At 41.1% G+C, this 27397-nt stretch overlaps 6 protein-coding genes across 9 annotated transcripts; 2 read left to right on the forward strand and 4 right to left on the reverse strand.

The window, feature by feature from the left end:
- Nucleotides 1-5: 5 nt before the first annotated feature.
- LOC108599459 (vacuolar fusion protein CCZ1 homolog) lies at nt 6-1669 on the reverse strand. Its single transcript, XM_033293593.1, has 4 exons — nt 1504-1669; nt 1348-1439; nt 571-1313; nt 6-506 (listed from the first exon to the last, which is right to left on the reverse strand). Exons 1-4 carry the CDS (start codon nt 1585-1587, stop codon nt 19-21), a joined length of 1407 nt encoding a protein of 468 aa, XP_033149484.1. The 5' UTR covers nt 1588-1669; the 3' UTR covers nt 6-18.
- A 347-nt stretch (nt 1670-2016) lies between these two features.
- On the reverse strand, nt 2017-5482 carry LOC108599457 (polyubiquitin-C). The gene is given in 11 exon segments (XM_017986293.2): nt 2017-2190; nt 2192-2911; nt 2914-3316; nt 3318-3522; nt 3525-3669; nt 3671-3757; nt 3760-3795; nt 3798-4034; nt 4036-4081; nt 4083-4668; nt 5467-5482. Coding segments are annotated over 10 exon segments (2613 nt in total). The 5' UTR covers nt 4658-4668; nt 5467-5482; the 3' UTR covers nt 2017-2031.
- A 1045-nt stretch (nt 5483-6527) lies between these two features.
- LOC108599460 (very-long-chain enoyl-CoA reductase) lies at nt 6528-8034 on the forward strand. Its single transcript, XM_017986295.2, has 5 exons — nt 6528-6670; nt 6729-6956; nt 7216-7432; nt 7498-7613; nt 7673-8034. The coding sequence occupies exons 1-5, from the start codon at nt 6528-6530 to the stop codon at nt 7875-7877; spliced, it is 909 nt and encodes a 302-aa protein (XP_017841784.2). The 3' UTR covers nt 7878-8034.
- Nucleotides 8035-8210: 176 nt separating this feature from the next.
- On the forward strand, nt 8211-10587 carry LOC108600939 (anaphase-promoting complex subunit 5). The gene is made up of 2 exons (XM_017988778.2): nt 8211-8361; nt 8417-10587. Exons 1-2 carry the CDS (start codon nt 8242-8244, stop codon nt 10571-10573), a joined length of 2277 nt encoding a protein of 758 aa, XP_017844267.1. The 5' UTR covers nt 8211-8241; the 3' UTR covers nt 10574-10587.
- Nucleotides 10583-12102, reverse strand: LOC108600940 (mitochondrial import receptor subunit TOM22 homolog). Of its 2 annotated transcripts, none has more exons than XM_017988780.1 (3): nt 11976-12102; nt 11354-11398; nt 10583-11247 (listed from the first exon to the last, which is right to left on the reverse strand). In XM_017988780.1, exons 1-3 carry the CDS (start codon nt 11994-11996, stop codon nt 10939-10941), a joined length of 375 nt encoding a protein of 124 aa, XP_017844269.1. In that variant the 5' UTR covers nt 11997-12102; the 3' UTR covers nt 10583-10938. The 2 variants fall into 2 exon arrangements, with proteins under 2 accessions (XP_017844269.1, XP_017844268.1); XM_017988779.2 differs by lacking the exon at nt 11976-12102 and adding an exon at nt 11556-11780.
- Nucleotides 12103-13320: 1218 nt separating this feature from the next.
- Nucleotides 13321-26742, reverse strand: LOC108600239 (calcium-binding protein E63-1). 3 transcript variants are annotated; one of them, XM_017987670.1, is made up of 6 exons: nt 24263-24406; nt 23483-23685; nt 21373-21516; nt 15833-15992; nt 15623-15771; nt 13321-13897 (listed from the first exon to the last, which is right to left on the reverse strand). In XM_017987670.1, the coding sequence occupies exons 2-6, from the start codon at nt 23514-23516 to the stop codon at nt 13875-13877; spliced, it is 510 nt and encodes a 169-aa protein (XP_017843159.1). In that variant the 5' UTR covers nt 23517-23685; nt 24263-24406; the 3' UTR covers nt 13321-13874. The 3 variants fall into 3 exon arrangements, with proteins under 3 accessions (XP_017843159.1, XP_017843158.1, XP_017843160.1); XM_017987669.2 differs by having other exon boundaries at nt 23474-23685; XM_017987671.1 differs by lacking the exons at nt 23483-23685; nt 24263-24406 and adding an exon at nt 26531-26742.
- Nucleotides 26743-27397: the final 655 nt, after the last annotated feature.

Below are 27397 nucleotides of genomic sequence, written 5' to 3' on the forward strand. Positions count from 1 at the left end.
TTTATCTGATGCTGCTTTTTATTTGTCAAAAAATACATCATCTGTAAGCTCTTGTTCAAATATACGCTTCGCTTCCTGCGTCACATCGAGCAATGTTGCCTTGGACTTGCAAAGAATAACATAGTATTGGCGCCAATTGCAGCGCCGCTTTACAACCCAAAAATCATTGGTTGTCTTTACCTGCACCTCCTCTGTGGGGGCAACAGTATCATTTTGATCAATGGGATTGGCCAAATCGGCAATAATGCTCATCACATTGCGGGGTATACTATGCTGGGTGGTCTTGGCATGTCGATAGATGTTTGTATGATGCTTTAGGCTTTGCTCATTGATGAATAGATACTTGGGTGCTGCATCGTTGTAACTATTGTCGTGCCCAGCGGCGATCGAGCCCGCAGACAGTTTACCAATTTCAGAAGATATATCACGAGCCAGACTGGACAGCTGTGGGCCCATATATGCGTGTAGCTCATCACAAAAGTCTTGCTTCGGAGCACCCAGTTTTACTGTGAAAAGTAATTTTATTAGTGTAGGAATGCGAACATAATCACAGACTGCTAATGCACCTACCATCTAAGAACAGGCAGAGTGTAGCGTTTAGTGCACGATATACCAGCAAATGGTAACGTTCAATATGACCTTCCATGTCAACATGCACGCAAATGCTTAATGGCTCGACACCATCCACAGTTGCTTTGCACTGCGGCACAAAAGCACCGCAGCTCTCCACGCTGCCCTCCCTAACGGGTGTCGTTGTTGCCAGTATATGTGCATGCAGGCTGTATAGATCGCTGGCACTCAATTTGCCACCACAAACAATCTGATCGTTGTAGAGCATAATGCACTCCTTGATAGAAGGGAATGTGTCACAGAGCATGCTAAAGTTGTGCGCCCGTAGAAATAGCGCCTTATCGAGCGCCAGATACTGTATGGAGTGCAGCATATCCATTATGTCACAGCTTTCTAGTTCCTTAAAACTGCCTAAGTAACGTTCGTAAAATTCTTGCAGTTCAGTGATTAGCTGCTCACGCTGTTCGTCAGCATCTGCAGTCTTGGGATTGGCAGTTAATTTACTACGCAGCGAGCCATGATGAAAGCGATACATATAATAGCATTGTCGCAGCACGGCGTGGTAGATGCGATCTGATACTTCGCCACCGCGGTAGTCTGCAACCTCGACGCCGTCTTTTAGCTTAATCTCTTTGGGTACATTGAGCATCATCACCATCCAAAAGCCTGGCTCTGGCTGATAAAACAACTGTGTTGTCTTTTGTGTATGCAATGCCTTGCAGTCATCCTCGCTGGTGAATGTTCTGAAAAATTAATGTCATATTTGTATGACTTTGCATTTGTACTAATCGTTTTTTTAGTCCCACATCTTTAATCTTTGAATTCAATTCAATGTCAATTGGGTGATAAAATAGAATCTTCTTGTGCTCCTGTAGAAAACCAATGTTTATTCTTTGCTATTGTAGGCGTTGCCAAGTTCTACAGCTGACTCACCTCGCCTTCCTTTTCACCAAGACTCGAATTGAATACATAGAAACTTCGTAGTGTTATTTCGGTACGCTGTAGTACTTTTGCCATGGTTCACAAACCCCTTTAACAATTTAAAAATAACAAATCAATTCCACATCCACTACAGCAATCTTATCCAGACATTTTGCCATTCACAGCGAAACGCGTAAAAAACAACGAAATAATTCCGCAACACCGAAAAGTGTATACTCTTCAAATTCAACAGTACATAGTACTACCAACATTTAATAAGCGATTCCCCTCTTTAATAACATATGCTTTTGAAAATTATCTACTTCGAAAATCGGCAGAGAATGAACATTTAGCGCAATACCCATATATAACAATAAAAATACGAATTTATCTTTTTAAAATTGATAACTCTCAAAAATCTTTTTTAAATTGAAGCCAGAAGAAACAGCGGTTATTATAAACTTTAATTAAATATTTTTTAAGTATTACTTGAACTTGTAATTTGGAATTTCTGCTGAGTAAATTTTTGTGCATAATTTTTTAAATGTAAATGTGGAAATAAATTCTTTTATATTTGCAAATTTTTATCATTTGCTTGGAATTTAATTTAAGCATGTCCACCACGCAGACGGAGAACCAAGTGGAGGGTAGACTCCTTCTGAATGTTGTAGTCGGACAGAGTGCGTCCATCCTCCAACTGCTTGCCGGCGAAGATCAGACGCTGCTGGTCTGGGGGGATGCCCTCCTTGTCTTGGATCTTAGCCTTTACATTCTCAATGGTGTCGCTGGGCTCAACCTCCAAGGTGATGGTCTTGCCAGTCAGGGTCTTCACGAAGATCTGCATACCGCCACGCAGACGGAGCACCAAGTGGAGGGTAGACTCCTTCTGAATGTTGTAGTCGGACAGAGTGCGTCCATCCTCCAACTGCTTGCCGGCGAAGATCAGACGCTGCTGATCTGGGGGGATGCCCTCCTTGTCTTGGATCTTGGCCTTCACATTCTCAATGGTGTCGCTGGGCTCAACCTCCAAGGTGATGGTCTTGCCAGTCAGGGTCTTCACGAAGATCTGCATACCACCACGCAGACGGAGAACCAAGTGAAGGGTAGACTCCTTCTGAATGTTGTAGTCGGACAGAGTGCGTCCATCCTCCAACTGCTTGCCGGCGAAGATCAGACGCTGCTGGTCTGGGGGGATGCCCTCCTTGTCTTGGATCTTGGCCTTCACATTCTCAATAGTGTCGCTGGGCTCAACCTCCAAGGTGATGGTCTTGCCAGTCAGGGTCTTCACGAAGATCTGCATACCACCACGCAGACGGAGCACCAAGTGTAGGGTAGACTCCTTCTGAATGTTGTAGTCGGACAGAGTGCGTCCATCCTCCAACTGCTTGCCGGCGAAGATCAGACGCTGCTGGTCTGGGGGGGGATGCCCTCCTTGTCTTGGATCTTGGCCTTCACATTCTCAATGGTGTCGCTGGGTTCAACCTCCAAGGTGATGGTCTTGCCAGTCAGGGTCTTCACGAAGATCTGCATACCACCACGCAGACGGAGCACCAAGTGGAGGGTTGACTCCTTCTGAATGTTGTAGTCGGACAGAGTGCGTCCATCCTCCAACTGCTTGCCGGCGAAGATCAAACGCTGCTGGTCTGGGGGGATGCCCTCTTTGTCTTGGATCTTGGCCTTCACATTCTCAATGGTGTCGCTGGGCTCAACCTCCAAGGTGATGGTCTTGCCAGTCAGGGTCTTCACGAAGATCTGCATACCGCCACGCAGACGGAGCACCAAGTGGAGGGTTGACTCCTTCTGAATGTTGTAGTCGGACAGAGGCGCCATCCTCCAACTGCTTGCCGGCGAAGATCAGACGCTGGCTGATTGGGGGATTGCCCTCCTAGTCTTTGGATCTTGCTCTTCACATATCCTCTAATGGGTCGCTGGGCTCAACCGTCCAACGGTGATGGGTTTTGCCAGTTGAGGCGTCTTCAATCGCGATACAGTGATTGTGTGTCATTACCACACGCGCGGCGCCACGAACTCAAGTGATGCGGTGCTCTTTTCCGAATTGTTGTAGTCGGGACTAGAGTGCGTCCATCATCCAACTTGCTTGCGGCCGAAGATCAGACGCTGTAGGTTGGGGGGATGTCCCTTCCTTGTCTTGATCTTGCCTTCACATTCTTCCAATGTGTTCGCTGGGCTCAACCTCCAGTTGTTGATTCATAATAGAGCACGTCAGGGGTCTTCCGAAGATCGCATGACCACCACGCAGACGGTAGCAGCCAAGTGGAGGGTTGATCCTTCTGGAATGTTGTATTGTCGGACAGAGTGCGTCCATCTCCAACGCTTGCCGCCGAAGATAGACGCTGCTGGTCTGGGGGTAGCCCCTCTTTGTCTTGGATTTGGCCTCAACATTCTCGAATGGTGTCGGCCTTTCAACTCCAAGGTGATGGTTTGACATGATCAGTAGGTCTGCTCACGAAGATCTGATACCGCCACGAGACGGTCAGCACCATGTGGAGGGGTAGGACTCCTTCTGAATTGTTGTAGTCGGACGAGAGTGCGTCCATCTCCAACTTTGCTTGCCGCGAAGATCAACCTGCTGGTCTGGGGGATGCCCTCTTGTCTTGGATCTTGGCCTACTTCTCAATTGGGTGTCGCTGGGTCAACCTCTTCAAGGTGATGGTCTTGCAGTCAGGGTTCTTCTCGAAAGATGCGCATACCAGCCACGCAGACGGAGAACCAAGTGGAGGGTAGACTCCTTCTGAATGTTGTAGTCGGACAGAGTGCGTCCATCCTCCAACTGCTTGCCGGCGAAGATCAAACGCTGCTGGTCTGGGGGGATGCCCTCCTTGTCTTGGATCTTGGCCTTCACATTCTCAATGGTGTCGCTGGGCTCAACCTCCAAGGTGATGGTCTTGCCAGTCAGGGTCTTCACGAAGATCTGCATACCACCACGCAGACGGAGCACCAAGTGGAGTGTTGACTCCTTCTGAATGTTGTAGTCGGACAGAGTGCGTCCATCCTCCAACTGCTTGCCGGCGAAGATCAGACGCTGCTGGTCTGGGGGGATGCCCTCCTTGTCTTGGATCTTGGCCTTCACATTCTCAATGGTGTCGCTGGGCTCAACCTCCAAGGTGATGGTCTTGCCAGTCAATGTCTTCACAAAGATCTGCATGGTTTTTTATACTGTAAAACAAATAATTAGTTAATATTTAGTATAAATAATAAATATAAGAAACAAATATCAATTATTGTATTAAACAAATTATACCTAATTAAGGCTTCTTTTATTTAAGTCTTTTTTATTTTATAAACGTAGTTAATTTTTTTTTCTATTGCTTCGTTCCTTAAAAGCTTCCACTGTATACGTATGTATGTATCTACTGTTTTGTATGTATTGCTTAGATATTTCATCATTTCCTCCCTTGCAAAATAACTAGACAAAGAAATAATGAAAGGTCTTTGTTCTACTCTTCTAACGAGTTGTTGCCCTCTTTAATATCCAACTTCAACGTACATATGTATATATTATACATAATTAAAAATAAGAACAAGGATTAACTGTTACGCATAAAACTAGAATTTACTGCTGCGTCATTTCTTGTTTTATTGCACACAAATGCATTTACATGTACATACGTACACGTATATTCCAATATGGAATACATACATTCGTATGTATGTATATATGTATACGTATATTCCAATATGCGTCTTTCTCGAACATTTAATGACGTCACAAGCCAATTTCACAATAATAAATTCACAAGTTGTGCCAAACGCTCAATTGACTATTTTCCTGACGCATTTTTAGTTTACAAGGGCATTAAGCAAAAAAAAAAAAAAAAACTAGAAACAAAATGAAGCACTATTGCCAAAAAAAAATTATCTTGCGAACAAAGAGAATACAAAATGAAAAAAAAAAATGGCTGCAGCAGAATATATTTTTTTGCATAAGTTTTTATAAATGCTTCAAAAACTTACGTTTTTTACTGACGCTTATTACCTTTAATTCTTATTTTATATTTTTTTTTGTTCACACACTAAATCACTTTAAATTCCTTTTTTTTTATAATACTTTTCTTGCGTTCAATATTTTTGCTTGCTTCACTTTTCACAGTTTTTTCTCTATGCGGAGAAAATCTGTGTGACTGGCTTTATATAGCCTCTGCACCTTTGTGCATTAAGTATGGCTATCCCTTTCTATCAATATTGAGACGCAATTAAATTTGATTGTTTATAGGACTGTGTTTAAGGAAAATGGTTTTTATAAACAATATATTCCTCCTCGAATTATAAAATTATTACATGTAAAAGCAGCCCAAGTTAAGCAGATAAATTGCACTAATCTTATAACTTTGTTATTGATTTGTCAAACAACAGATATTTGTCCCGCTCGCACAGTGCATTGAGGTCAGAGACAGTGTTGCCACCAAAGTATAATATACAATTGCCAGAAGGTTCAATTTAGCGCGATATTTAAAAAAAAGAAAGTCTTACTCACAATTTTCAACACGTTGACTTTAAATTGCGGCAGTCCTTGTAAAAATTAATATTTCGCTGAAATTTGATTATCGCCTTTAGTTTGATGTTTTCACTTTAAAAGTCGAGCGCAAAATGAGATGTACATGTATGATGATTTGATGTTCTATATACATATAAATAATTTACGGCCTACTATTGTTGCTGTTTGGTTTTTGGACACTCACCACACAAATAAAATAATATATTTTTTTAAACAAATTCAAGACAACACCTGCTTAACGTGCTGAGTCGACTGGCCGAATGATAATTGAAAAATTATGCCTGAATTCAATGTTGACAGCATTAGCTAGCCTTTACGATACTGAAATAAATGTATTTCTATCAACTTTTGAAAATATTGATAAACTTAGCAAAGGTGTACTGTATAATCGAATACAGTCTAATAAATTTAGCCGCCTCGAAGCACACTGTCATCCATCCGGTATAAAATTGGAAGAAGCAGAAGCAAGTAAAATTACAAAAAAAAACAGTAGCCCTTGGTGATATTAGCGGAGAAAAGTATGGAATTGGAAGTGTTAGATGCAAAAAGCAACAAATCCCATGGAAAGGTCAATGTGTCCTCTTCCTCGGTACAGGTGCACGAGCTGCGCGTACTAATTCATAAGACTTTCAGGCAAACACCGCATTCGGACCGCATATCGCTGTAAGTTGAACTTTGATAACATTGTATGTGGGTTAATGATTAAAGTTATGTATTAAAGGCGTCTGGAGCCGCGTGGCAAAAGTCTTAAGGACACAGACACTGTGGGTACACTTGGCTTGAGCAATGGCAGCAAGGTGTACATTAAGGATTTGGGGCCACAGATTGGCTGGAAGACTGTGTTTTTGGCCGAGTACGCAGGTCCTTTAATTGTGTACCTGATGTTTTATTTTCGACCAGAGCTCATTTATGGCAAGGCAGCTTCCAAACCAATCTCACTCACCACGCAGTAAGTTTCTTATATGTGACTGTGTATGTGTGACTTTCGCCACCGATGCGCAAGCACACCTTCCGATTTCTGTTAGGCATACATACATACACACATACATCGTAAGCGACCTGCTTGACCCGACTAGCGGTGGCTAGTGTTAATGCAAAATCGAAATCGTTTCAGCCTCAACAGTCAAAGCTCGATTTTCCCTGCATAATCATTAACACGCTTTCGTTTGTATTATTTTATTGTATATTTTGTTGTTGTTTTTTCTTAGTATTGCCGCTGGCTGCTATACGGTTCATTATGTGAAGCGTTTGCTGGAGACAATATTTGTGCATCGCTTCTCGCACAACACAATGCCCTTGCGCAATCTTTTCAAGAACTGCAGCTATTACTGGGGATTCACCGCTTACGTTTCGTATCACACTAATCATCCTATGTACACTTCTCCCTGCATGTGCACCGTTTGGGCTGCTCTGGCTGCCTTTGCTGTAAGTAAATATTTAAATTTTTCTGTAAAATCAGCTTTTAACACTTTTTTTTGTTTATTTTGCAGTTGTGCGAATTGGGTAACTTCTCCATACACATTGCTCTGCGTAATTTGCGTCCACCTGGCACCAAAGTTCGCAAAATTCCAGTGCCCGATGCTAATCCGCTGACTAAGCTCTTCAAGTAATTTTCAATTAAGTGTTTATTGAAATAATATCTAACACTAATACATTTATTTACAGTTTGGTCTCTTGCCCCAATTATACATATGAGATTGGCTCTTGGATCTGTTTCTCGGTTATGACCGCTTGCCTGCCTGCCTATCTTTTTGCATTTGCTGGCGCTTTTCAGATGACCATCTGGGCTCTTGCCAAGCACCGCAACTACAAAAAGGAATTCAAGGATTATCCTAGGTGCCGTCGCGCCATTTTCCCCTTTGTCTTGTAAGCGGCTTAACAAGCTAATTTCAGTTACAGCACAAGCTGTAGAGATTCCAATTTATTCACTAGAAATACTAAGTTATATTAATGGGTAGTAGATTTTCATGCAAACAAACAAATATATAAATTGGATAAACACTCGTGAAGGGTGTGGTCTCACCTAAGTTTGTGTACTTGTATTATAGACTTTGACCTCAAACCTTTGGGAATTATAGTTGGCTAAAATTTGAAAGCTGGCGCTTTTAAGCTGCTAAGTTGGCTGCGAGTGTATTTTAATATCGATTAGGCGTGAAACGATAATATAATCGATAGTTTTTTGTTTACGTTTTAACTACGAAATACAATTTATTTAGCGCCATTAAAAATAAAGTATGAATTTGTTTGAGGAGCTTGATACACTGGATCCCAGTTCCAAGATGGTGCCGCCACGCATAGAGACACCTACGCCACATAAAATTGCAGTCATAATATTGCTTAAGCAATATGTTAAGGTAATTGTTGCTTTACACAATTTTATCAAATGTTGACTGAATATTAAACTAACAGGAGAAGAAGTCAGCCATGGACACGGGTATAACAATACGCCCGCACCAGCGTCGTATGTTTTGCATGCTGATGCTTAAGTTGATTCAAGCTCCTGACATGACCTACAATGAACTACACATTATGCTCACCACGCGCCCCTACAAGCTGGACCCTCTAATGCTGGAAAGCTTTGAGAAAGCTATGTCAGAGTTTTGCGGCTCGGCGAGTATCGAGGCGCTGTTTGATTTTGCTGATGTCCATAACATTGATATACTGCTAAACGAGGAATACGGTGTTTACCAGTTTAGTACAATGGGCGTCTATGTGCGACGAGTTAGTGTTGTGTTGGAGCGTTTTAGCTTTGCCGAGATGATGTGCATGTATAGAAACATTTGTGCGTACTATGAGCGTGGTATACGCGCCTTGGCCACAGGACCCAGAAAACCAGTTGCGGGTGGTGTACTGCATAGAGGCGAATCACCGCCACCACCTCAAGTTGAAAAAGCTGCTGAAGGCGATGCCGCTAGCAAAAAGGAAAACAAAACGGAAAGTGCTGTCTGCAGTGCTGAATATAACACGCTCAGCAAGTGGGCACCCAAGCAGGCAAAATTCTTCATCAACACACAGTCAGAGTTGCTGGATACCAACGAAAGCCGAGCACTCCCACCTAAGGAACTACAGCGCAAGGTTCAGCAGATAATACAGGATTTACCGCTGAGTACCACGGCTTATTTTCTGGGTTATATGAATCATCTGCGCGTGCGTGATTATCACAATGCATTGGCGGCGCTGCATCGCGCCTTGGATCGCAGTCCAGTTCGCTTGATGAGCCAAAAAGGCTATCAGTACTTTTGCATCAATGTGGCCGTTCTGCATGCCACCTTTGGGCATCGTGAAGAGGCCTTGGCTGCACTACGTGAGAGTATTATGTTGGCCCAAGAGCACGATGATGACCGCAGCCTTAAATTGGCCAACACGTGGCACTGCCTGCTACGCGATGAGCTGCCGCTGTCCTATGTGCAAGACAATGTATTGAACATATCTGATAATTTCACTAACCTTCAGCAGAACTACATACTGGCGCTGCACTTTGCCGTCAAGTTAGGAACTGTGGCGGGCTGCAAGCCCTTGCGTCTATTTGATTTGCTACAGTTTAGTGATATCCTTACCAATCGCAACAATTATGCTACGCATGCCACAGATGCACTCGCTCTGCGTAGCGCTGTATGGTCTGCGTATGGTAGGCATGAGCTGTCCGCCCTATATGCACAGCTGTTGCTCTCTGCTCAGGATAGCTTTGGCAATAGCGGCGCAGCTGGCTTCAGCAGCGCAATGGCCAGTTCCGCTTTACGTCTCCAGCTGCAGGGAGAGCAGGCCTTGTCACGTGTTTTTCTGCATCGCGCTCGTGAACAACTGCCTCGCATGCCAAACTCGGAATGCTGCATGATTAGTCAGTGCCATGTAACCATACAGTCAGGCATCTATCGTTGTCGCTGGCATGACGCGTTTAAGGCCTGTGATCAGTTATATCTGCTTGACCCATCGGACTCTATGCTTCAGCGTGCCACTATTTATGTGGCCAAGCGTGAGTTTTACAATGCACGTCGACTATTGGACAAGCTGGCGACCAAGCCGGAGCTGCCCTTCCTGCTGCGCACACGCGTACAAGTGTTGTTGGCTTATTGCAGCAGTTTGGCCGGCACACGCTTCTCTAGCGAGGCAGTCCAATTCCTGCTGAGCGTTGCTGAGGATATGTCGCATGCACAAATGGACTATGAGCTTGCGTTGGTCGATATGTTACTCGCGCAGGTGCTTCTTACCCTGGGCATGCGGCAGAAGGCCTATCAGACCATTAAGCGCTGCATGGATGATATACACATCAATGGCAGTCTCTATGAGCGAGCCAAGACTGATTTTCTGTTTGTACGCTGCCTGCTAGCTATCACGGATTCGGAGAAACAAAAAGAACAGCTGCTCAAGTCACTGGATATACTAGAGCGTGCGGCCGGTTACTTCAAGAAACTGTGCGCCCATGCCAAGACTATGGATGTTTATGTATATATAGCGGTACGCTTTAATGAGATGGGCGAACGCATGTTAAGAAATAAATATGCTGCGGAGTATCGGCAATATTTTACAGAGCATCCCATAGCGGCTGAGTACCTCGGCGGACTGTAGACATTAAGATTTAACGCTTAATAAACATAGTTTTATTAATTTGTTTAAACAGTAATTGCAATTTCATTTGTGTAGGGCCAACTACAAATACTCGTACTAATCTCCAGGGGTTTTAAAGACTTTTGTAATCCGAGAAATTTCGCAATGATCGTAAATGCTTAAGGCTGTAGTTACTGCTGCTGCTTTTGTTGTTATATTTGGAATTGCTATTGTTGCTGTTATATGTTGCGTTAATTCACTGGCAGGGACCTGGACTGATTAATAGACTTAAACACTAAACGCGCGGCATTGTATCATTATTATTTTGTAGTCCCGCTTTTAAAAGAACTAACATGTAGGTATGTGTGTGTTTTGATGTGTATATATTAACGTATCAATGGTAAGCTAGGCGCGGGTCCAGTGGCGGCCATGGCGCTGCCAGGTCCGAGCAGCACTTGCTTCTGCTGCGACTTGTGTAGTTCCTCTATCTGTGCGCGCTCGGTCTCGAAGATGACAGGTGCAAAAAGGATGACGGAACTGGTGAAGAATATCCACGATGCATTGCACGAGAAGTGGTACAGGCTACGGAAGCTTTTTGCCGTAGTGGTGACCACGGTGCCCACTGCATTGCGCAGAGGTTCTGGAAACATTTCTGTCAATCCTACCAACCGCTCACCCATCGACTCATCGGGCTCCTAAAACGTATGTTAAAATTGAGGTTAGAAAGTGTATGCTTTTTGCTCCATTTTGCAATGTTTACAAACATAAAAAAGTATACAAAATAAAACATGCGGCACTTACATCATCATAATTATCGCCCTCGGTTTGTGGCTCTTCATTGGGTGCCTGCAAATAAGATCGAATGCGCACATTGTAATAATCAATAAGAAAAATACGCACAATAAGCAGCTGCTCTTTCCATTCACCCCCGTGCGCCTAAGTTACGTGAGCACCAGTCACTGCGCCCCCAACCACTTTTTCAGTCTACTCTGTATATACTTACAACGGCCACTGTTCGACGCTCAGGCGTCTCATCTTTGCTGCCGCCTAATGAAGACATCCCACTATCCTTTTCAATAAACTCAATGTCAGGATCTGAGTCCATCAAATCCTCGACTTTTACGCTATCGTTATCCACTTTTGCGGCTTTATTTTAACACGTTCGGACAGAAAAGGGCACCAGCGAAACGTGCTTGTTGTTGTTTTTTCGTAGGAAGACGGAACAAAAGAAAATGAAATTATATCGAGCAAGAAAGTAGTTCACATGAACCAAGAAATCGATAACTAGCCTAATAAACTAGCATAACATTTGTTTAGAAAAACACTTATTTAAGGAAAGGCATTTGTGCTTATTGACATTTTGAACCAGATCACTTAATCGATTATTGTAATCGAGCCGCGCTATTGGTATTTAAAAATTTACCTTGTCATCGTTCTCACTCATGATTTCTGATCACAGGCTGCACGCTTTAATGACTATAGTTATATATTTTATAAAATATACACAATATTTATACACGTAGTAAAATTTGGAAAAGTCGCAAAGTTGTACGACAATATCTAGCCTGCTGTAGTATGTTGCTATGGTATTTGTGAAAGATTAACTGAGAAATTTAGCTGCTAAAAAAACAGAGCACACTTACTTCAATGAATTTCACAAAACAAAACACTATAGTTGAGCGTTGGTGTATTGTTATTTATTATATCGATTTCGTTTCATCCTCTTATAATTCCAAACGATGAACTCATTAATACTTAAACAAAAATAACTACAGTTTCAATATAGTAGATAGTGTCTTAATTTTGTGGATTTAAATATGTATGTGGTTACATATAATAATATTAAACAGTTTTGTATAGAGTTTTCGTATATATGTATATAATTTAAGCACATTTAGATGTTAAGAAAAACTACTTTAGTTTTGGGTTAAGTACATAGGATATTTGCGATAACGAACGTTATTTTAAATACACATATGTGTAAAGTTTACAATTGTAGCTTAGATTTTCCATAAACTGAATATGTTTAATCGACTGTCTATTTTGTGGTTGATTTGTTCAACTATAAATACCATAGAAAAATGTTTTGAGTTTGACTTTTCATTTTTGATTTGAATTCTTTGTACCATAGTATTGATGGCGCCAACATTTAAATATGACTGAGTTTAGTTTTGAAACCACTGCCAATGCCAGGTACAAATTTTTGACAATTATATAATATATTTATTTGAATGCAGGACGGCGATGCAATGGACTCGCTTTGTTTGTATTTTTAAGGACATCAACATAACAGAAACTTTTGTTGTAGGAAGCAGAGTTACGGAAGAAACTATATAGATGACTAAAAATTACACAGTAAATTATGTTATTGACTTTGATGTCGATTTCAATTTGCCAAAACACCAATTTTTTTGTTTTATAAAAAACTATATGTGTATGTTTATCGAAAATTTCATTAGTATGTTTTTATAAAATTTTCTGAGATGATATTTGATTTTAAATACCTTGCGTTAAATACATATATTGACATTTATATAACAATATATTGAATTACCTGCATATCATTTGCAATTAATTGTTATGTATGTTCCAAATAGAAATTATAAATAGTTTAAATTTGTATTACATAGTTCAATTGTAAATATTTATTCGGTATACTTAGGCTAACAATATTTTTGTTTTATTTATTTTCTTTTATATACAAATATATGCATATATACTTGTACACACATTAAAAGCATAATAGATAACTAATTTAAATTGAAAATACATATATGCAAGAATTAAATTTTTTACTCTGCTCTTTTTTATTATAATTTTTTGTTGCAGCACCCTAAACACAATATCACTCACGCGCTCAGACTTATCCGAATATGCATATATGTATATATGTAATGTTCGCTTTTCTTTATTAAATTTTAGTTAATTTAATTTACGAATTATTTAAAATTGTAGCCGAAACGTACAAACTGCCGCATGCTTAACTTATAATCATAAATTCATATGAATTAAAAACTAATTTACATATAAGCATGTGTGCTTGTTGTGTTCATGTGTATGTGAGACTGAGTGTTTGTGTGTGTGTATGTGTGTGTGAACTTTGTACAGTTCATTGGTTGCTCAAGGGCTCAACTGAAAGTGAAATATAATGCGTTGTGATAACTGATTAGCGTAGTCCTTGCAGATTTCCTCTCAGCTTTCTTACGAAACGTTAATTAACGCCACTTAAGCTTCCTTCTTTGTGTCTGAGTATGTTAATAAACGCTTAACAATTAAATTGTAGCTATTCTTAACTTTGCCCGAGTTCGCTGCTGCTGTTGACTTAGAGCAGAAGTCGCGTAAATTCTGAAATTAAATCAAAGGCATTCATTAATTTGTTTGTTCAAAAAACTTGTTAGTACTTATAAATAAACTGTTGCATCAACAGTTGGCTCAACTTGGACATTTATGAGAGCTGCTGGGCTGCAAAATGAAGATGATGTTGACGAGAAGCGGACACTTGGGAATGGCACGTACGTTGGGGCCACGCCCACTTAACGCACAAACAACAATGTCAGCAGTTTTATCGCTATAGCTGTTGCTCGCAGCATATGCCGGTGTAAAGTAAATAAAGTGAAAATAAATAAATTGCAGATGCCAGCAAACAAGCAAACAAACAGCCGGAGCAAGCTAAAAGGGGCAGAAGGATTGTGGTGTGTGCTACGGGTCGTGTATAAGGTCAAAGTAGTAGCCACAGCCAAGGCGCATGCAGGCATATGAACCCAATGATAAACTTAACACACACAAACACAAAGCCAAACTGTGGCCAACTCAAGTTGAGTGCTTGAGTTAATGTCAAACATGTGTCGGTTGTCTCTGTATTAGTTTGCATTTAGTTCAGCAACTTAATGCCACACAAGGGACGGCACACTCACACTTGGAGATACTGCAGTGTGTCCTTTGCCAACAGCTCTTTGTTGCCACTTGCTGCCAGTATTAGAAAGTGCAAACAACGCACAAGCTTGTAAATAAATATGTAAATAGTAGCAAGAATAATTCGAGGCTGCTTCTTAATAATGTACTAGAGCAAATGCATTTCATTCTAAAATGCATTTCAAGAGTGCTAAGCAACTGAAACTGAAGTTTAAATTTTGTAGCATACTTAGCGTTGCTTTAAATGCTGCCTGCAATAAAGTTATAATTAAAAGTTGTATGATATTTTACGCTCGGAAAGATGCAACATGTATAAGCCTTAAATTTTTAATCACAATTGTATTTAGACGCTTTAAAACTGTTTAAATAGTAAGTCAAACAGCTATCAATTGATTTCCAAATTCTAATTGCCAGCTTTTCCGTCTTTTTCAAGGTCTCAGCACATATTACCTAAAATTCAACTGTTCGCAAGAATTTTGCTCAAGCGGCAATTAATTTCAATTGCCGTTCAACTCAAACAAAGCAAAACAACATTATTTAACTTCTGACTTCAGCGCTTAGGTTGATGACTTGTTTTTAAAAAAATTGAAATCAGTAGACAATCCGCCGTAGAGCCCGTTAATCCAGCATGGATCCCATGTACTTTCAGCAAACTTATGTTTATGTGAAAAATTCTACGCCATTGCGTTTTCTTTAGCGCAGTATAAAAAAGAAACAAAAGACAAAACGCTTGGCGGGTAAACAAACAAATAATGGGCGCATATAAAAAAGTGCGCTGAGGGGGGCATACGATTTGTGTCTCTGCTTTGGGGTTATTCAACTTTAACACACGTTAGCTGATTTATGAGTTAGTGTTGTTGTTGTTGTTGCTGCTTCTGTGGTTTACCCAAATATTGGCACAAGGTTATAGACTTGCAAGTGTGTCTATACTCATGTGTGTGTGTGTGTGTGTGTGAGCTTTATGCTGCAGCTTGATTAATGCACAGACAGTAACAGTAAAGCGATGAGAGTAAAATGAAAATGAAAGTAAACGCAGCGGCAAGCTGAAGCACTTTGCGCTTGATTTGGTTGTTTTTCTTTATTTTCTTTACGAGTGTGTGTGTGTGGGAGCGTCCTTCAACCCAGCCTGCGTCAGCAATGTCCTTTGACCCAACTTACCCTCGTAATTGATGCGTCCATCCTGATCCAAATCGGCTATGACCAATAGCTGCTCCAGCTGCTGCTCGTTCAAAGGCTCGCCAATCATTTCCATGGCGGTTTGCAGCTCGTCTCGCGTTATAAACCCATTGCCATCTCGATCGAATACTCTATAAGCATCTAGCTGCATTAAAACTGCAAGAGTGAGCGAGAGAGCGAGAGGGTACTTACCTAAATGCGGCTATTAAGTCTTCGGTGACATCATCGGCTTCATCCACGACTTTGCTATTGCTGGCATTCTCGTCCGGCTGCTGTTGTTGCTGCTCGTCGCGCAGCGCTTGGATTCTGCCCACCCATTGCAAGAACTCGGCCTCGTTGATTAAACCGCTTTCTGTAATTGAATCGCAGAGATTTAGAACGTATGCGCCTGTATGTGTGGGCTAAGTGCTAAAAATTGCAGCCGCATAACAAATATGCATGTCCGATGTGTGTGCGAGAGTGACGGCAAATGTAATTGAAAGCTTTTGGCTTTTGTTGCTGCCTGGCAGTTGAAAAATGTTTACACGCTTCAAGCAGCAGCAACGAGGACAACATGTAGCAAGTAGACCATTGTTGCACACACACACACACACACACTCACACAGTGTATTGTTGCCTACTTTTATGCGCTCAGGTGGCGCCCCCAACGCGTCGCAAGTTGCAACGCTTTAGCTCGTTGGTTTTTCTATTTTTTTTAGTGGTCACTGCTGTTGATTTTGGTATCTCTTAAGCCTTCTTTTGCTTTAATTAAATGCAAGCCTTGAACTTAGGCCCAAATCAGCGATAAGCAGCGCAAGTAAATTAAAGAAAAGCGTGGTTTGCATATTTTTTAAAGCACTTCGACAACTATAAAGCCAAGGCGCAGTTTATACGCTTTTGATAATTTCCATAAATTGTAAAGCTGCCAAGTTTTATTTTTTTGCCACTTTTGTGTACTTTCTTTTTTGGCAAGTTGTCTTGCCAAAGGCGTCGCATTGCCTGGCGCCCACGCAGGCACAGAATATAGCCAATGTCAAGGTTAAGCCTTGAGCTGTGTGTGAGCACAGCTACTATATGTTGGCTAATTATGAGGGCATGTTTATGGCCTTGTTGAGGCGCTGCCCAACTGTATTTACTTTCACTTAAGTGCCTTGTTGTTGTTATTGTTGTCTTAGGCATTAAAAATGCATGAAGCATGAAGTACATTGAAATCAATTAGACAAGACATAAAGCGACATGCTTAGCTATAACTATTGTGGATACAACTTGCGCAAATATTATGTCATCATTGTGTGCCTCTGTGTGTGTGTGTGTGTGTGTGTTGGCAAAAACATTTTCAATTTGCGCTTGGCTTTAGACTTTGCCTTGGGCCAGCAAGCAGTCAAGAGGATTTTCCGGCGTGCTTGTCATTTCAGTTTTTCTTTTTTAAATACAAAGCTAACTTGCGACACAGCCACATTATTATCAAGAGCAAGGATAATGAAAATGGCGACAATGTCAGCACCGAGCCTGACATCCTTGTGCGCCGAATTTCATGGCAAGCAGCAAAGTTGAATCGTTAGGCATTGGCATTGATGAATGTCTCAGTGCTGCAACTGCAATGCGTTTGACAATGGCAAACAATTTAGCCTTTTGGGCTGCGAATCAAATCAACTCTACTCAACTACAGCTTAAAGTTGATTAAGTGCTTACAGTCCTAAATAAATTAAATCGTTTGAGCCAATGCGCTCTGGGGCAAGCTTTTGTTTGCCAATAACAAATGGCTGTCAATGCGTGCTGTCTAGGGCTACACTTTGCCCATTTGGCAAACAACTACATGACAAAATGCAATCAATTATGGCTACTGTGGCAGCAGCAGCAGCGGCAGCGGCAGCTGTGTGTGCAACAGCAACAGCAACAGGAAATGAAAGTCTGCCCACAAAGGTATGCCCTGTCTCTCTCTCAAAAATTTGACTACATTTTGCTTGTAAAACTTGCAATAAACGTTGACTGCGCTGTCTTTAACCGCCCAGCTTGGCATGCATGTGTGAGTCGCTTGCACTTCAGTGAAAATAAATTACCTTACTACATGCTTGCTACATACACAACTACACACGCACACACAAAGGGCACTTTGCCATTAATTAAGTGTTGACTGACATTTGTGTGTGCTTTGTATGCCAGAGTTAACTTAAAGCTTTAATTTAAAAGCAATTGGTTTATACACTTTGACATTCTTTTGAAAAAATGGAAAGAGGGTATTATGAATTTGCTCAAATGTATGTAACAGGGGAAGGAGGCGTGGCAGACCCTATAAAGTAAATATATTCTTGATCAGCTCGACGAGGTGAGTCGATATAGCCATTCCGTCTGTCGTCTGTTCGTCCGTCCGTCCGTCCGTCTGTATGAAGTGGCGTGTCCTCAGCAGACTTATAAGAGCTAGATGGCAATCACAATTGGTATGTAGGTGCTCCATATATCCAGGAACTACGCTTTATTTTAGTTTTTTTAAAAAAAAATTTCCTCCCCCCTCCTTCCACAAATCGAAAAAACGATATTAAGCAATAAAAATATTCTAAAATCTGAAATAAATCAGCGCTTAATCATGGTCTAAAAATCTAAAATGACCGATTGTAAAAATTTCAGAACGATCGAATAAAAACCTTAGGAATTATTGACATTTCAATTTTCAATATAGTCAGCGGGGTGTGCACGTGCTGACGCGCCATACAACGTCGCTGCCGACGCAGCGCCGGCGTCGCTGCTGACGCCTACAGTGAAAGCGATCTATGACGCGTCCGCTGTTTGTGTGTATGTGTTTGTGATTGTGCATGTGTGTTTGCTGCGATGCCCTAGTCAAAAAGTGTATTTTAAAGTTGGTGGCGCCCATTTAACCTGTCCACTTGTTTTTAAAGTTTCATTTGATTATTTTTTGTTATGCGGCTTCTGGCAAATTACAAACTGCATTGCATTTGGAGTTGTTATATGGACACAACCGACTTTTAAATGCTCATCGCCTGCACTAAAATTTCTTGGGTCATAGTGCATAACTGTTGACCTAGAATATTCAATCAATTTTAAAGCAAAGTTTCTTTTGACAAATATTACTATAAATAGCAATAATACTGAAATAAATGCAAATTAAAAGTTAATTATCGGTGACGCGTTTGTCAAATTGCGCTGAAAATTGTTTAAATATAGCCGCAGTTTATTAACTGTGCATGTAACTGTGAAAGTGGAACTTTATATAATATTGCAATTATTTGTTCATGCCTGTGCAAACTTTATTTTAAATTAAACTGCCCACGCTCTGCAGAAATCGCAGCTGATGTGATATGCAAATTTTAGTGGCCATTGTCGAGTTGCATGTATTAGGCGGCGAAACTCTCATGCTGATTCAATTAGATTGCGGCGTGGGCACTCAGGCAGACGCCTAGAGAGGGGCAGATAGTGGGTGGACAGATGGGGAGTTGGGTGTCTTTGGCAGGCACAAAGTGTTCGCGACATTTGGTCATAATGTGCGTCTCTCATATTGCGGTCGCGGTTAGCGCCCAACACAAGAGCACACATGTTTCATTGCAAAGTGCAAACTAATTTAGCTTGACACACACTCACACCCACAAGCACACACATACACACACACACACAATGTTGACTAAATGCTGCTGTTTGGTTTTATTGGCAACAACACGCAATGCCAGTTTTATGGCCCAAAAGCCACACTGTTGTGTTTGTGCCTTAAATCACGCAAGCCCTAAATTCATTTAAATAATTTTTAATGCATTACAGTAAACATTTGGCTGGCCAACGATTTACGCGTTAATTTATTGCGCGTTCAACAAGAAATTTTATAAGCAAAAGTGTCAGGCAGCAATTTGACCTGTGCCCTGCGGTCTGGACAGCTTTGTCTGTAAGCCAAAGACGTCACGCGCATAAATAAGTTAACAAAGTGATTGCTACTTGGCGCAATTTTATGGTCAGGTGGGGCTACAGCTAAATCAGCGCATAGCTGTAGGCGAGGCTTCGAAACCCAAGGAATGTAAATGAAGCCATAAAGTGTGCGCCTCTGCTATAAGCAGCAGCATTCAACAGTTGGCGTTAAATTGATATCAAATTGTTTGCATAGCAGCGCCAAATGCAAACAAGGCAAAGAAACAGCGCAAAAAGCACACAAAAAATTGCAGACAACAATACAATTTGACCTTACGATATATATTGACAGTCAGCCTGAACTTTGTCTAAGCTTATGTATCTGAACCAAGGCTTCGAAAATTGCTAAGCATAATTGTTATTAAGACGTTGTTAGGATGTTCATATGCAAAACTAGCCTAGCTTACGTATGAGCTTTTTATGAAGCCAAAGAAAGTCAAGCCAAGAGTTTTAACGAGACATAGCTTGGAATATCGAATACATAAAGTTATTTGCTATGAGAAAAAAAATGGTAGGAATTTATTGTTATTCAATTTATTATTTGTTTTTCGAAAGATTGATTGATGAACTTAGACCTACTGACGGCTTTAGAGTATATAGTTCAGTAATGAGGAACAAGCGAATAGTTCTCCAACTTAGTCCATTCAAATAGTTCTGTCAGTTTAGCTTTTTGGTTTAATTTGCTTAACATTTAAAAAAAGTGTTTGTTATATTTATAAATTCATGTTATTCTGGTGCGCTTGGCTCACGTGTTTGCTTGCATTGTTTATTCTAAACTTGTATATAGAAATATATGTACATGTTATGAAGGGTATTATATATATACATATGTATTTATATGGGCCCTGCGGCGTCTGTCAGCGACAGACATCAAAACAACGCTCAAGTGACTGTCAGCAACAGTTGCCTGTTGTTATATGATAAACGCTGCACATGTTTGTCTGTCTAGGGGGTGTGCCGCTGGACTGTGTGCGTGACTTTGATTTAAATTTAGAGCTTTAACTGTATCACACACACACACACACACTGACAAAATGGTCCATATATTGTTTTATACACAAGCGATTAATGCAGTCGTTTAAACAACACAAAATAAAATGCAATTAATAAGTTCACGTGACTGGCATAATTTATATAAATTTAAAAATTCGCAAGAATTTAATTTGTCACCACGTTGACATGAATTTAATTTTAATATGTCAGCAGCAAGCAGCCGCAAAAAAAAATAATATCAAATAAATTAAATCAACAATGTTCGAGGCACAAGGCAAATGCCAGCAAAACATGTACACAGAGGAAGCAAAGCCAACAACAGGAGTAGAAATAGGACACAGCTTCAAGCTGGACTGCACATAATATAACAGAAGGAAATAGAGAGAGAGAGAGAGAGAAAGTGAAAAAAACTAATAAAATGCGCTTAAAGCTGCTTAAGGAATTTACTTTTTCTCTATAATAAAAATTGCATTAGCTAACGAGTAAATTAAATAAAATGTGTGCAGACGAGCAAACGCCAGAGAACTTTACAAATTGGCTTAATGCGTATTTGCTGTCAAGCAGTCAAGGCATAAGTAGTACGCCTACATTTGCAGTTCAATTGCTGATTTTGTGGACGCGCTATAAGGGCAGCCAGGCGTATACGTAATGTTATGCGTCAAGTAGCAGCTTAATTAGTGCTGCTTAAAACAGCTACACAACTACAGCTAAGCCCTCACACACACACACACACACACACACAGAAGCATATGCAGTTGACAGCAAACTGTTGCATAGTTTGCAGCGCAAAGTTTAAGTGGCTTGCTGTTGTTCTTGTTGCTTGGCACTTGTGTGGCAAAGTGTGCACTCACCTGAATGGCTGGCCTCACGTATAAGATCATGTATGATTTCATCACGCACATTAATGCCAAGATTCTTCAGCATAAACTGCAGCTCATTTGCCGTAACACGTCCATCTCGATTTCTATCCAGTAGATCGAATGCAGTGCGTAGGTCTTTAAATAAAAGAAACAAATAGGTCATGAAATATGTAAATAAATATATGTACATAAAATCAAGTTACATTGCGCATTTAATAGCGCTTGACTAAAACTACAATTGCGTCTTAGATGTTTACGATTTCATTTTGGGTTTTTCGGAAAAGCCACAAGCACGCCCGCCCACACACACACACACACACCGAACATTCAAAGCCGAAAAAAACAAACGCACGCTTAGTGGCCTGGCATAAGCAGAAAAGCAGAAAAACACAGTCATAAAATTTGTGTGGAAAATCAAAGGCATTTTCTGGCGTAGAATGTCTAGCAAGCGACAGCTAACGATGACGAATTATTTATTCAGCTTTTCTTTTTGCTTGCCTGCTTCTGAGGCGCACATAAATATGCAAATTATGGAGCTTGGGTTACAGTTATGCTTCAGTCAAAGCTGAAGTTAAACTCATTAAAGTCTATAAGACGTCCTTGAAGACTGTGGGTGTAAACGCCAAGTATTGATCAAACTTGTAGAGCAACTTTGCTTGCAGATATTTGTCATAATTATGGCCAAGAAAACTAACAACTAAAGCAGTGGGCGGGGGCATTGCAATTGGCGTTTGAATTATATAATGTGTGAAAATTGCATGTAAATTGCTTTGGTGTAAGCTAAAAGGTTCTCCTTGGCAGACACAATAGCAACAGCAACAATAACGACAGGCCAAGTGCTTGCATGCGTGTTAACACTTGGCATATTGACACATTGACATCAATACGTTCGACAAGCTGCTAGCATATTGAGGTTAACACCTGGCAGCTCTGACAGCCCGTCCATAGACAATTTATATGCTCATGTCTGCTTCTTTGTCTGACACATCGAAACTTTATAATTATCGCATTGTCTCGTCGTGATATTTGATGTTGCCACATTATGCTGCAGCTCGGCGAATTGGGCATAACTAATTGCTCTGGTCATTCATGCACCTGCGGTCCTGACACTTTCCCGACGACGCGACGACGACGACGACGAGCAATTATGCAAAGTTTTTAATTGCAAAATTAAATCAGCACAAATGATAAAAGTTGGCGACACTTTGTTGTTATAGCTGCCCGGCCAGGCTGCTCGGAAATGTGACACAAAGTTGAAAGTTTTTCGCATAAAACATTTGTTGTTTGCTTTTTATACAAGCTGTCCTTCTGTTTGTTGTTGTTGCTATCGAACTTGATAATTGCAAGCCAACACGCTGTAGTCTCAGAGCTTGTAATTGAGTTGAGAGAACTTGCGCGCAGAACTCGTAAATAAAGCTTGAAAGTTGAAAACTTGCACAAGTTTTTCGCGCATACGATAAGATTTTAGCGAAAGGCGTCCTTGATGCCCGTTTCAGCCTCCCACACAGACTAAATAGCGCAAAAATTGTCACGCGTGCTGGTTGCTGGCTGACTAAATAGTTCAAGTGGACTTGCTGCCAGCGAGGACGGAAACGCGTGACAAGCGGCGTAACTGGAGTTGAAATTTCAATTGTTGTGAAGCACAGTCAGATTAATATACAAAAGGTATAATTATAAGCAAGTCAAATGCAGATACAATAATTTTCATCGCTAAAGAATTTCCACACTGATAAGATAGCTGATTAAATTAAATTGAAAGGCCTGCCATTACACTCAAACAATTGTTATTGTCTAATAATAGCATGGGAGATCCCGTCGTATTAAGTAACAAATTTGTTGGCGGAAATGTAAATTACACCAGCCGGCAGCAATATTAATTTGTTTTTTATAATTTATGATATGAGTACTACTGTGAATTTTATCATGCGCTTGTGCTGAGTGATTGCATAAATAAAAATGAACACCATAGCTGGCCGATAAAAATTTGTTGATTGTCATGAATAATTGTTTGAATCATAACTTAAAGTCCACGCAAAGTACAACGGCAAAAACATAATACAAATATTAGTTGAAGTAAAAATGTTAGCCATACTTAGCTCACCTCGCACTTGACTTGCGATCGCCTTGTGATCCATTGCTATAGCTCTTATTGTTCAATATAGTATTTATAGCAGACTTTGTGATTTTCTTTGCTTCCGATATAGTATGTATATAGTCTGAATTTGCTTTCAAGTTCTGCTGTTAAACAGCGCGTATGAGTAATGCTGAGTACGTTGTAGACGCGTGTATTGCTTTTAAAAATAGCTAAACAAATAATTTGTTGTGATTATGGCAACTACTCAAACAGAGCAGCGAAATTTTGGTTTTTAATTTTTGGTTTGAACTTTCACGCATTTCAGGGCCAAATTTTCAATTTCAGAAATCAGAGTCAATTGAGGTCAATGCGACATAAAGTAGGGGGCGGCATCTCGCACGCTTGTCAAGTACTATGCCTGATTAACTTGCAGTAGTTGTCTGTCATTGAATAATTGCGTATACGCAGTGCAGACCCCAGACAATGAGTTAATAACCAAATTAATTGATTTAATTAAGCACTCAATTAAGCACTTTGCCATGATATCATCAAGTGATTTTTCCAGCTAAAACCGAATATGATAAGTCAAGCTGCTGCAGCTTTAAACTTAAGCTTGCATAACATGCTCGGTGCAGTCCTCAGCAGGCGCTGGCACGTGAGCTTGCCGCTAGTCTGTGGCCTTTAAATGTAAAATACTTATTCGCATAGACCAATGACTTGGCACTGAGCGTGATTGACTGACTGACTGGCTGACTGACTTGTGAACCCTCAAACCAAAAGCTAAGAAGAACTGCGTGGCATGGTTACCATAAAATATAAACTAAGTGAAGCTAGCAAGAGTTAAGTTCAGCTAGAGAGATAACACACGATGGAAGCAACAGTAAACAGTTAGTTAGTTAGTTAACAGAGAGTAGCACTAGTTAGTGTAGTTGGGAGCTGCAACGGACTCCGTCTGTGGTTTGTTCACAAGCGCGTCGATTTCGAAACTAACTGTAACAACTGAACGCTGTGCGCTTCGCCCATTGGCAGCAGCTTCGGTAGCGTCGACACGAAGAGCGCCTGGCGCTTCGTTTGATTTCATTCATTGCTAGGCAGCCATGCCCCTCTCTCTCTCTCTCACTCTCTCTCGCGCTTTATCTCTCGCTCTTGGCAGCGCGGCTTGTTTTGTTTTTGTTGCTGCTGTTTGTTTTTATAACGTTCTTCTTGCAATCTTTGCTCTCACTCTGCATTTTCGCTTTCTATTGCTTACTCTCTTCTGGGATAGCCCTAGCGCTGCTTGCTGTTGCTTCTTGCCGGCGGGGCAGCAAACTGGAAGTAAATACACTCATTTCTTTTTTTTCACTTGCGCGTTCACGTGATAAATTCTTATTGTTTTCGCTGCTTTGATTTTCTTTTATTGTCTTGCGCTAATGCTGAAGGACTTTGCGGCTTTGTGCTTGAAACTTGATAAGTTTGTGCTGTCGGCTGCAGTTGTTCATGCTTGGACATTTTAATTGCCGCGCAGTTATGTCCGAGCATTCAAACTAAAGCCAAGATAACGCTTTGATAACTCTATGCTAGGTACCCTGTATACACGCTAAGCCCCTTGGGCAGCTACTTGCAAAGGCGCTTTAGCTTCCAGTGACCTTGTGTGAAGTCTGACGATAAGAGTCGCCTATAAACTGCAGCCTGCTGCGTGGGAGCGAGTGCAACAAACTCACGCGGCCTCTCCCTTCCACACATGTGCGTGCAGCCTTTTAGCTGGGGTAAAGCTATCGCGCTCTGGAGAGCTTGTGCGCTCTCTCTCTCTCTTTATCACTCGCTCACTCGGTCGAACAATGCTAGGCCATGTGCTAGCCCCAAACGAACATAACGAACAAAACAAAATATGTGAAAACGTTTTGGTGTTGCTGCTGTTTCTGCTGCTATTGTTGTTGTTCTTCTTCTTCTTCATGTGCTTGGCGTAGCGCAGCACGTAACGGTTTATGCAACAATTTGGCTGCGTTTTTATATAAGCACAATTAAAAAGGAGACTGCCATGCATAATAAAGTTAAAATTGAATGTCTATTTGTAGCTCAAAGTGAAACTCATTATTAAAGTGTTTGCTTTGACGCTGCAAGTTCATTGGACTGTTATTAAGCAAAAAACTTTTCCAGTGAAGCTTAATTGCCAACAGCAAAACTTTAGCTTGAGCTTGTCAAGGCGCCTTGAAATATGCTACAATAATTTGGGACACAGTTCAGTGCATTTGGGCACGCAGCATATTTTGAGGCGCAACGAACTCGTCGCCGCATTAAACTGGCCAGCGAAAATTCTGTAAGCGAGCAGGCCAAACTTAAATCAGCTTGAACGCTATGGACTATGATAATGAGCTGCCAGTGGCAAGTCACGCAGCCTGCAAGCCAAATGAAGTCACGTGCCAAATGCGCCAGAGGGCGACACCAACGACACCCGATGTCCTTGGGGCCTGACATTTATTGCAAATTGTTAACGCAACCGATTTGGATGCTCGTTGAGATTTGCGGCTTCTGATGCGGCATAAAAATAGAAGAAGAAGAAGAAGAAGCATCGTTTCAAGCATTTGTGGCTTTCAGCCAACCAATTTATGCAGCTTTGGTTCCCAAAATATCAAACAGTTGCATAAGCGCGCCTAAAAGCTGGCAACACTTGGCTTGACAGCACTTTAAAGTCAACAAGCGTATAGAAATGTCGCATTTGCAATCATTCTGCGCAGTTGTTGCTTTAATTGCTTTGCTTGCAACACGAGCGCAGGCCGGCAACAAAATATTCTCTAAACCAGCCATAAATCGTTCGCTGTCAGCTTTCATCAGCTGCCAAGTGACTGCAAAATTAACTGCCTGACTGTAGGCCTGGCTAATACTGAATTTCAAGTGGACGTGTTCCCCCTTTAGCGCTGATAAATGGCTGGCAATAACAACATAACATATTTGCGCTGCGTTTTGGCCTGACAAAGCGTTTAATTAGCTTTTATAACATTGATTCGTTCGCGGCATATATGTACATGCCCGCAAATGATGATCGTTGGCGACTTATAAGCTGGATTAAAGTTCAAGCGCTTGGGTTTCTCTACTCACACTTATCATCTTTGCTCATATTTCTGCAGATTGCCTATGGGCAGTGCTGGTGGCCGAGGATTGTTGTTGTACATGCGCGTTATCTGCCAATCAAACGGCCAATCAGTCAACTCAAATGCTTGACTCACTTTGGCACGCTTGCAAAATGCCACAAAACGAATTTAGTTAGCACTTTTAACTCTTTGTGTGTGGGCGGCGCGTTGGTTTATGCGTTATAACGTGCTGTGCGCGTAACTGTAACTGCCTCAGGCCATGGGCACTGCTAAGCGTTGCCGGCAGCGCGAGCGATTTATCTACGACAAAAACTCCAAGATAATGGTTAACTTTTGTTTTTGGCCAAGTGAGCTGAATTTTATTTAGCACTATAATTCATTTTTGTTGATAGCCAACACACACACACATACACACACCCACAAGCTGAAGCACCTTTCTGTTGACAGCTGAGATAACTGCATTTGTATTACGAGAACGCTCGCGTTTTATCAGCGCTAGCAGTGAATAGAGGAGAGAAGAGGGAGTCAGTGATTTCATTTAATATATGAAATGTAAGTAGATTGCTGTTGCGTTGGCTCTTTCATAATATTGTATATGCTTTGATTGTCGCTTCTTTATTTGCTTTGAGTTCGCTCTGTCACAGATTATTCAGATACGCGGGGCCTTAGCCCACTAAACACAAGTATTAGCTTGGACACTAAATGAGGGGGATCAAGTCAAGTTAAAAGCACCGACGCGTTGAGTATGTGTAGAAAATAATTTGATTGTAAATCTAATTCGCACACTAAGTTCGCAACCATTACAGCTCTATTAATTTTGAAAGATTGTCAGCTGCTTATCGCACTTGAATAGAGCATTTGACTGACAAGCCTT

The sequence above is a fragment of the Drosophila busckii genome, chromosome 3L (genome assembly GCF_011750605.1).
Source record: "Drosophila busckii strain San Diego stock center, stock number 13000-0081.31 chromosome 3L, ASM1175060v1, whole genome shotgun sequence".
Classification (NCBI taxonomy): Eukaryota; Metazoa; Arthropoda; class Insecta; order Diptera; family Drosophilidae; genus Drosophila; species Drosophila busckii.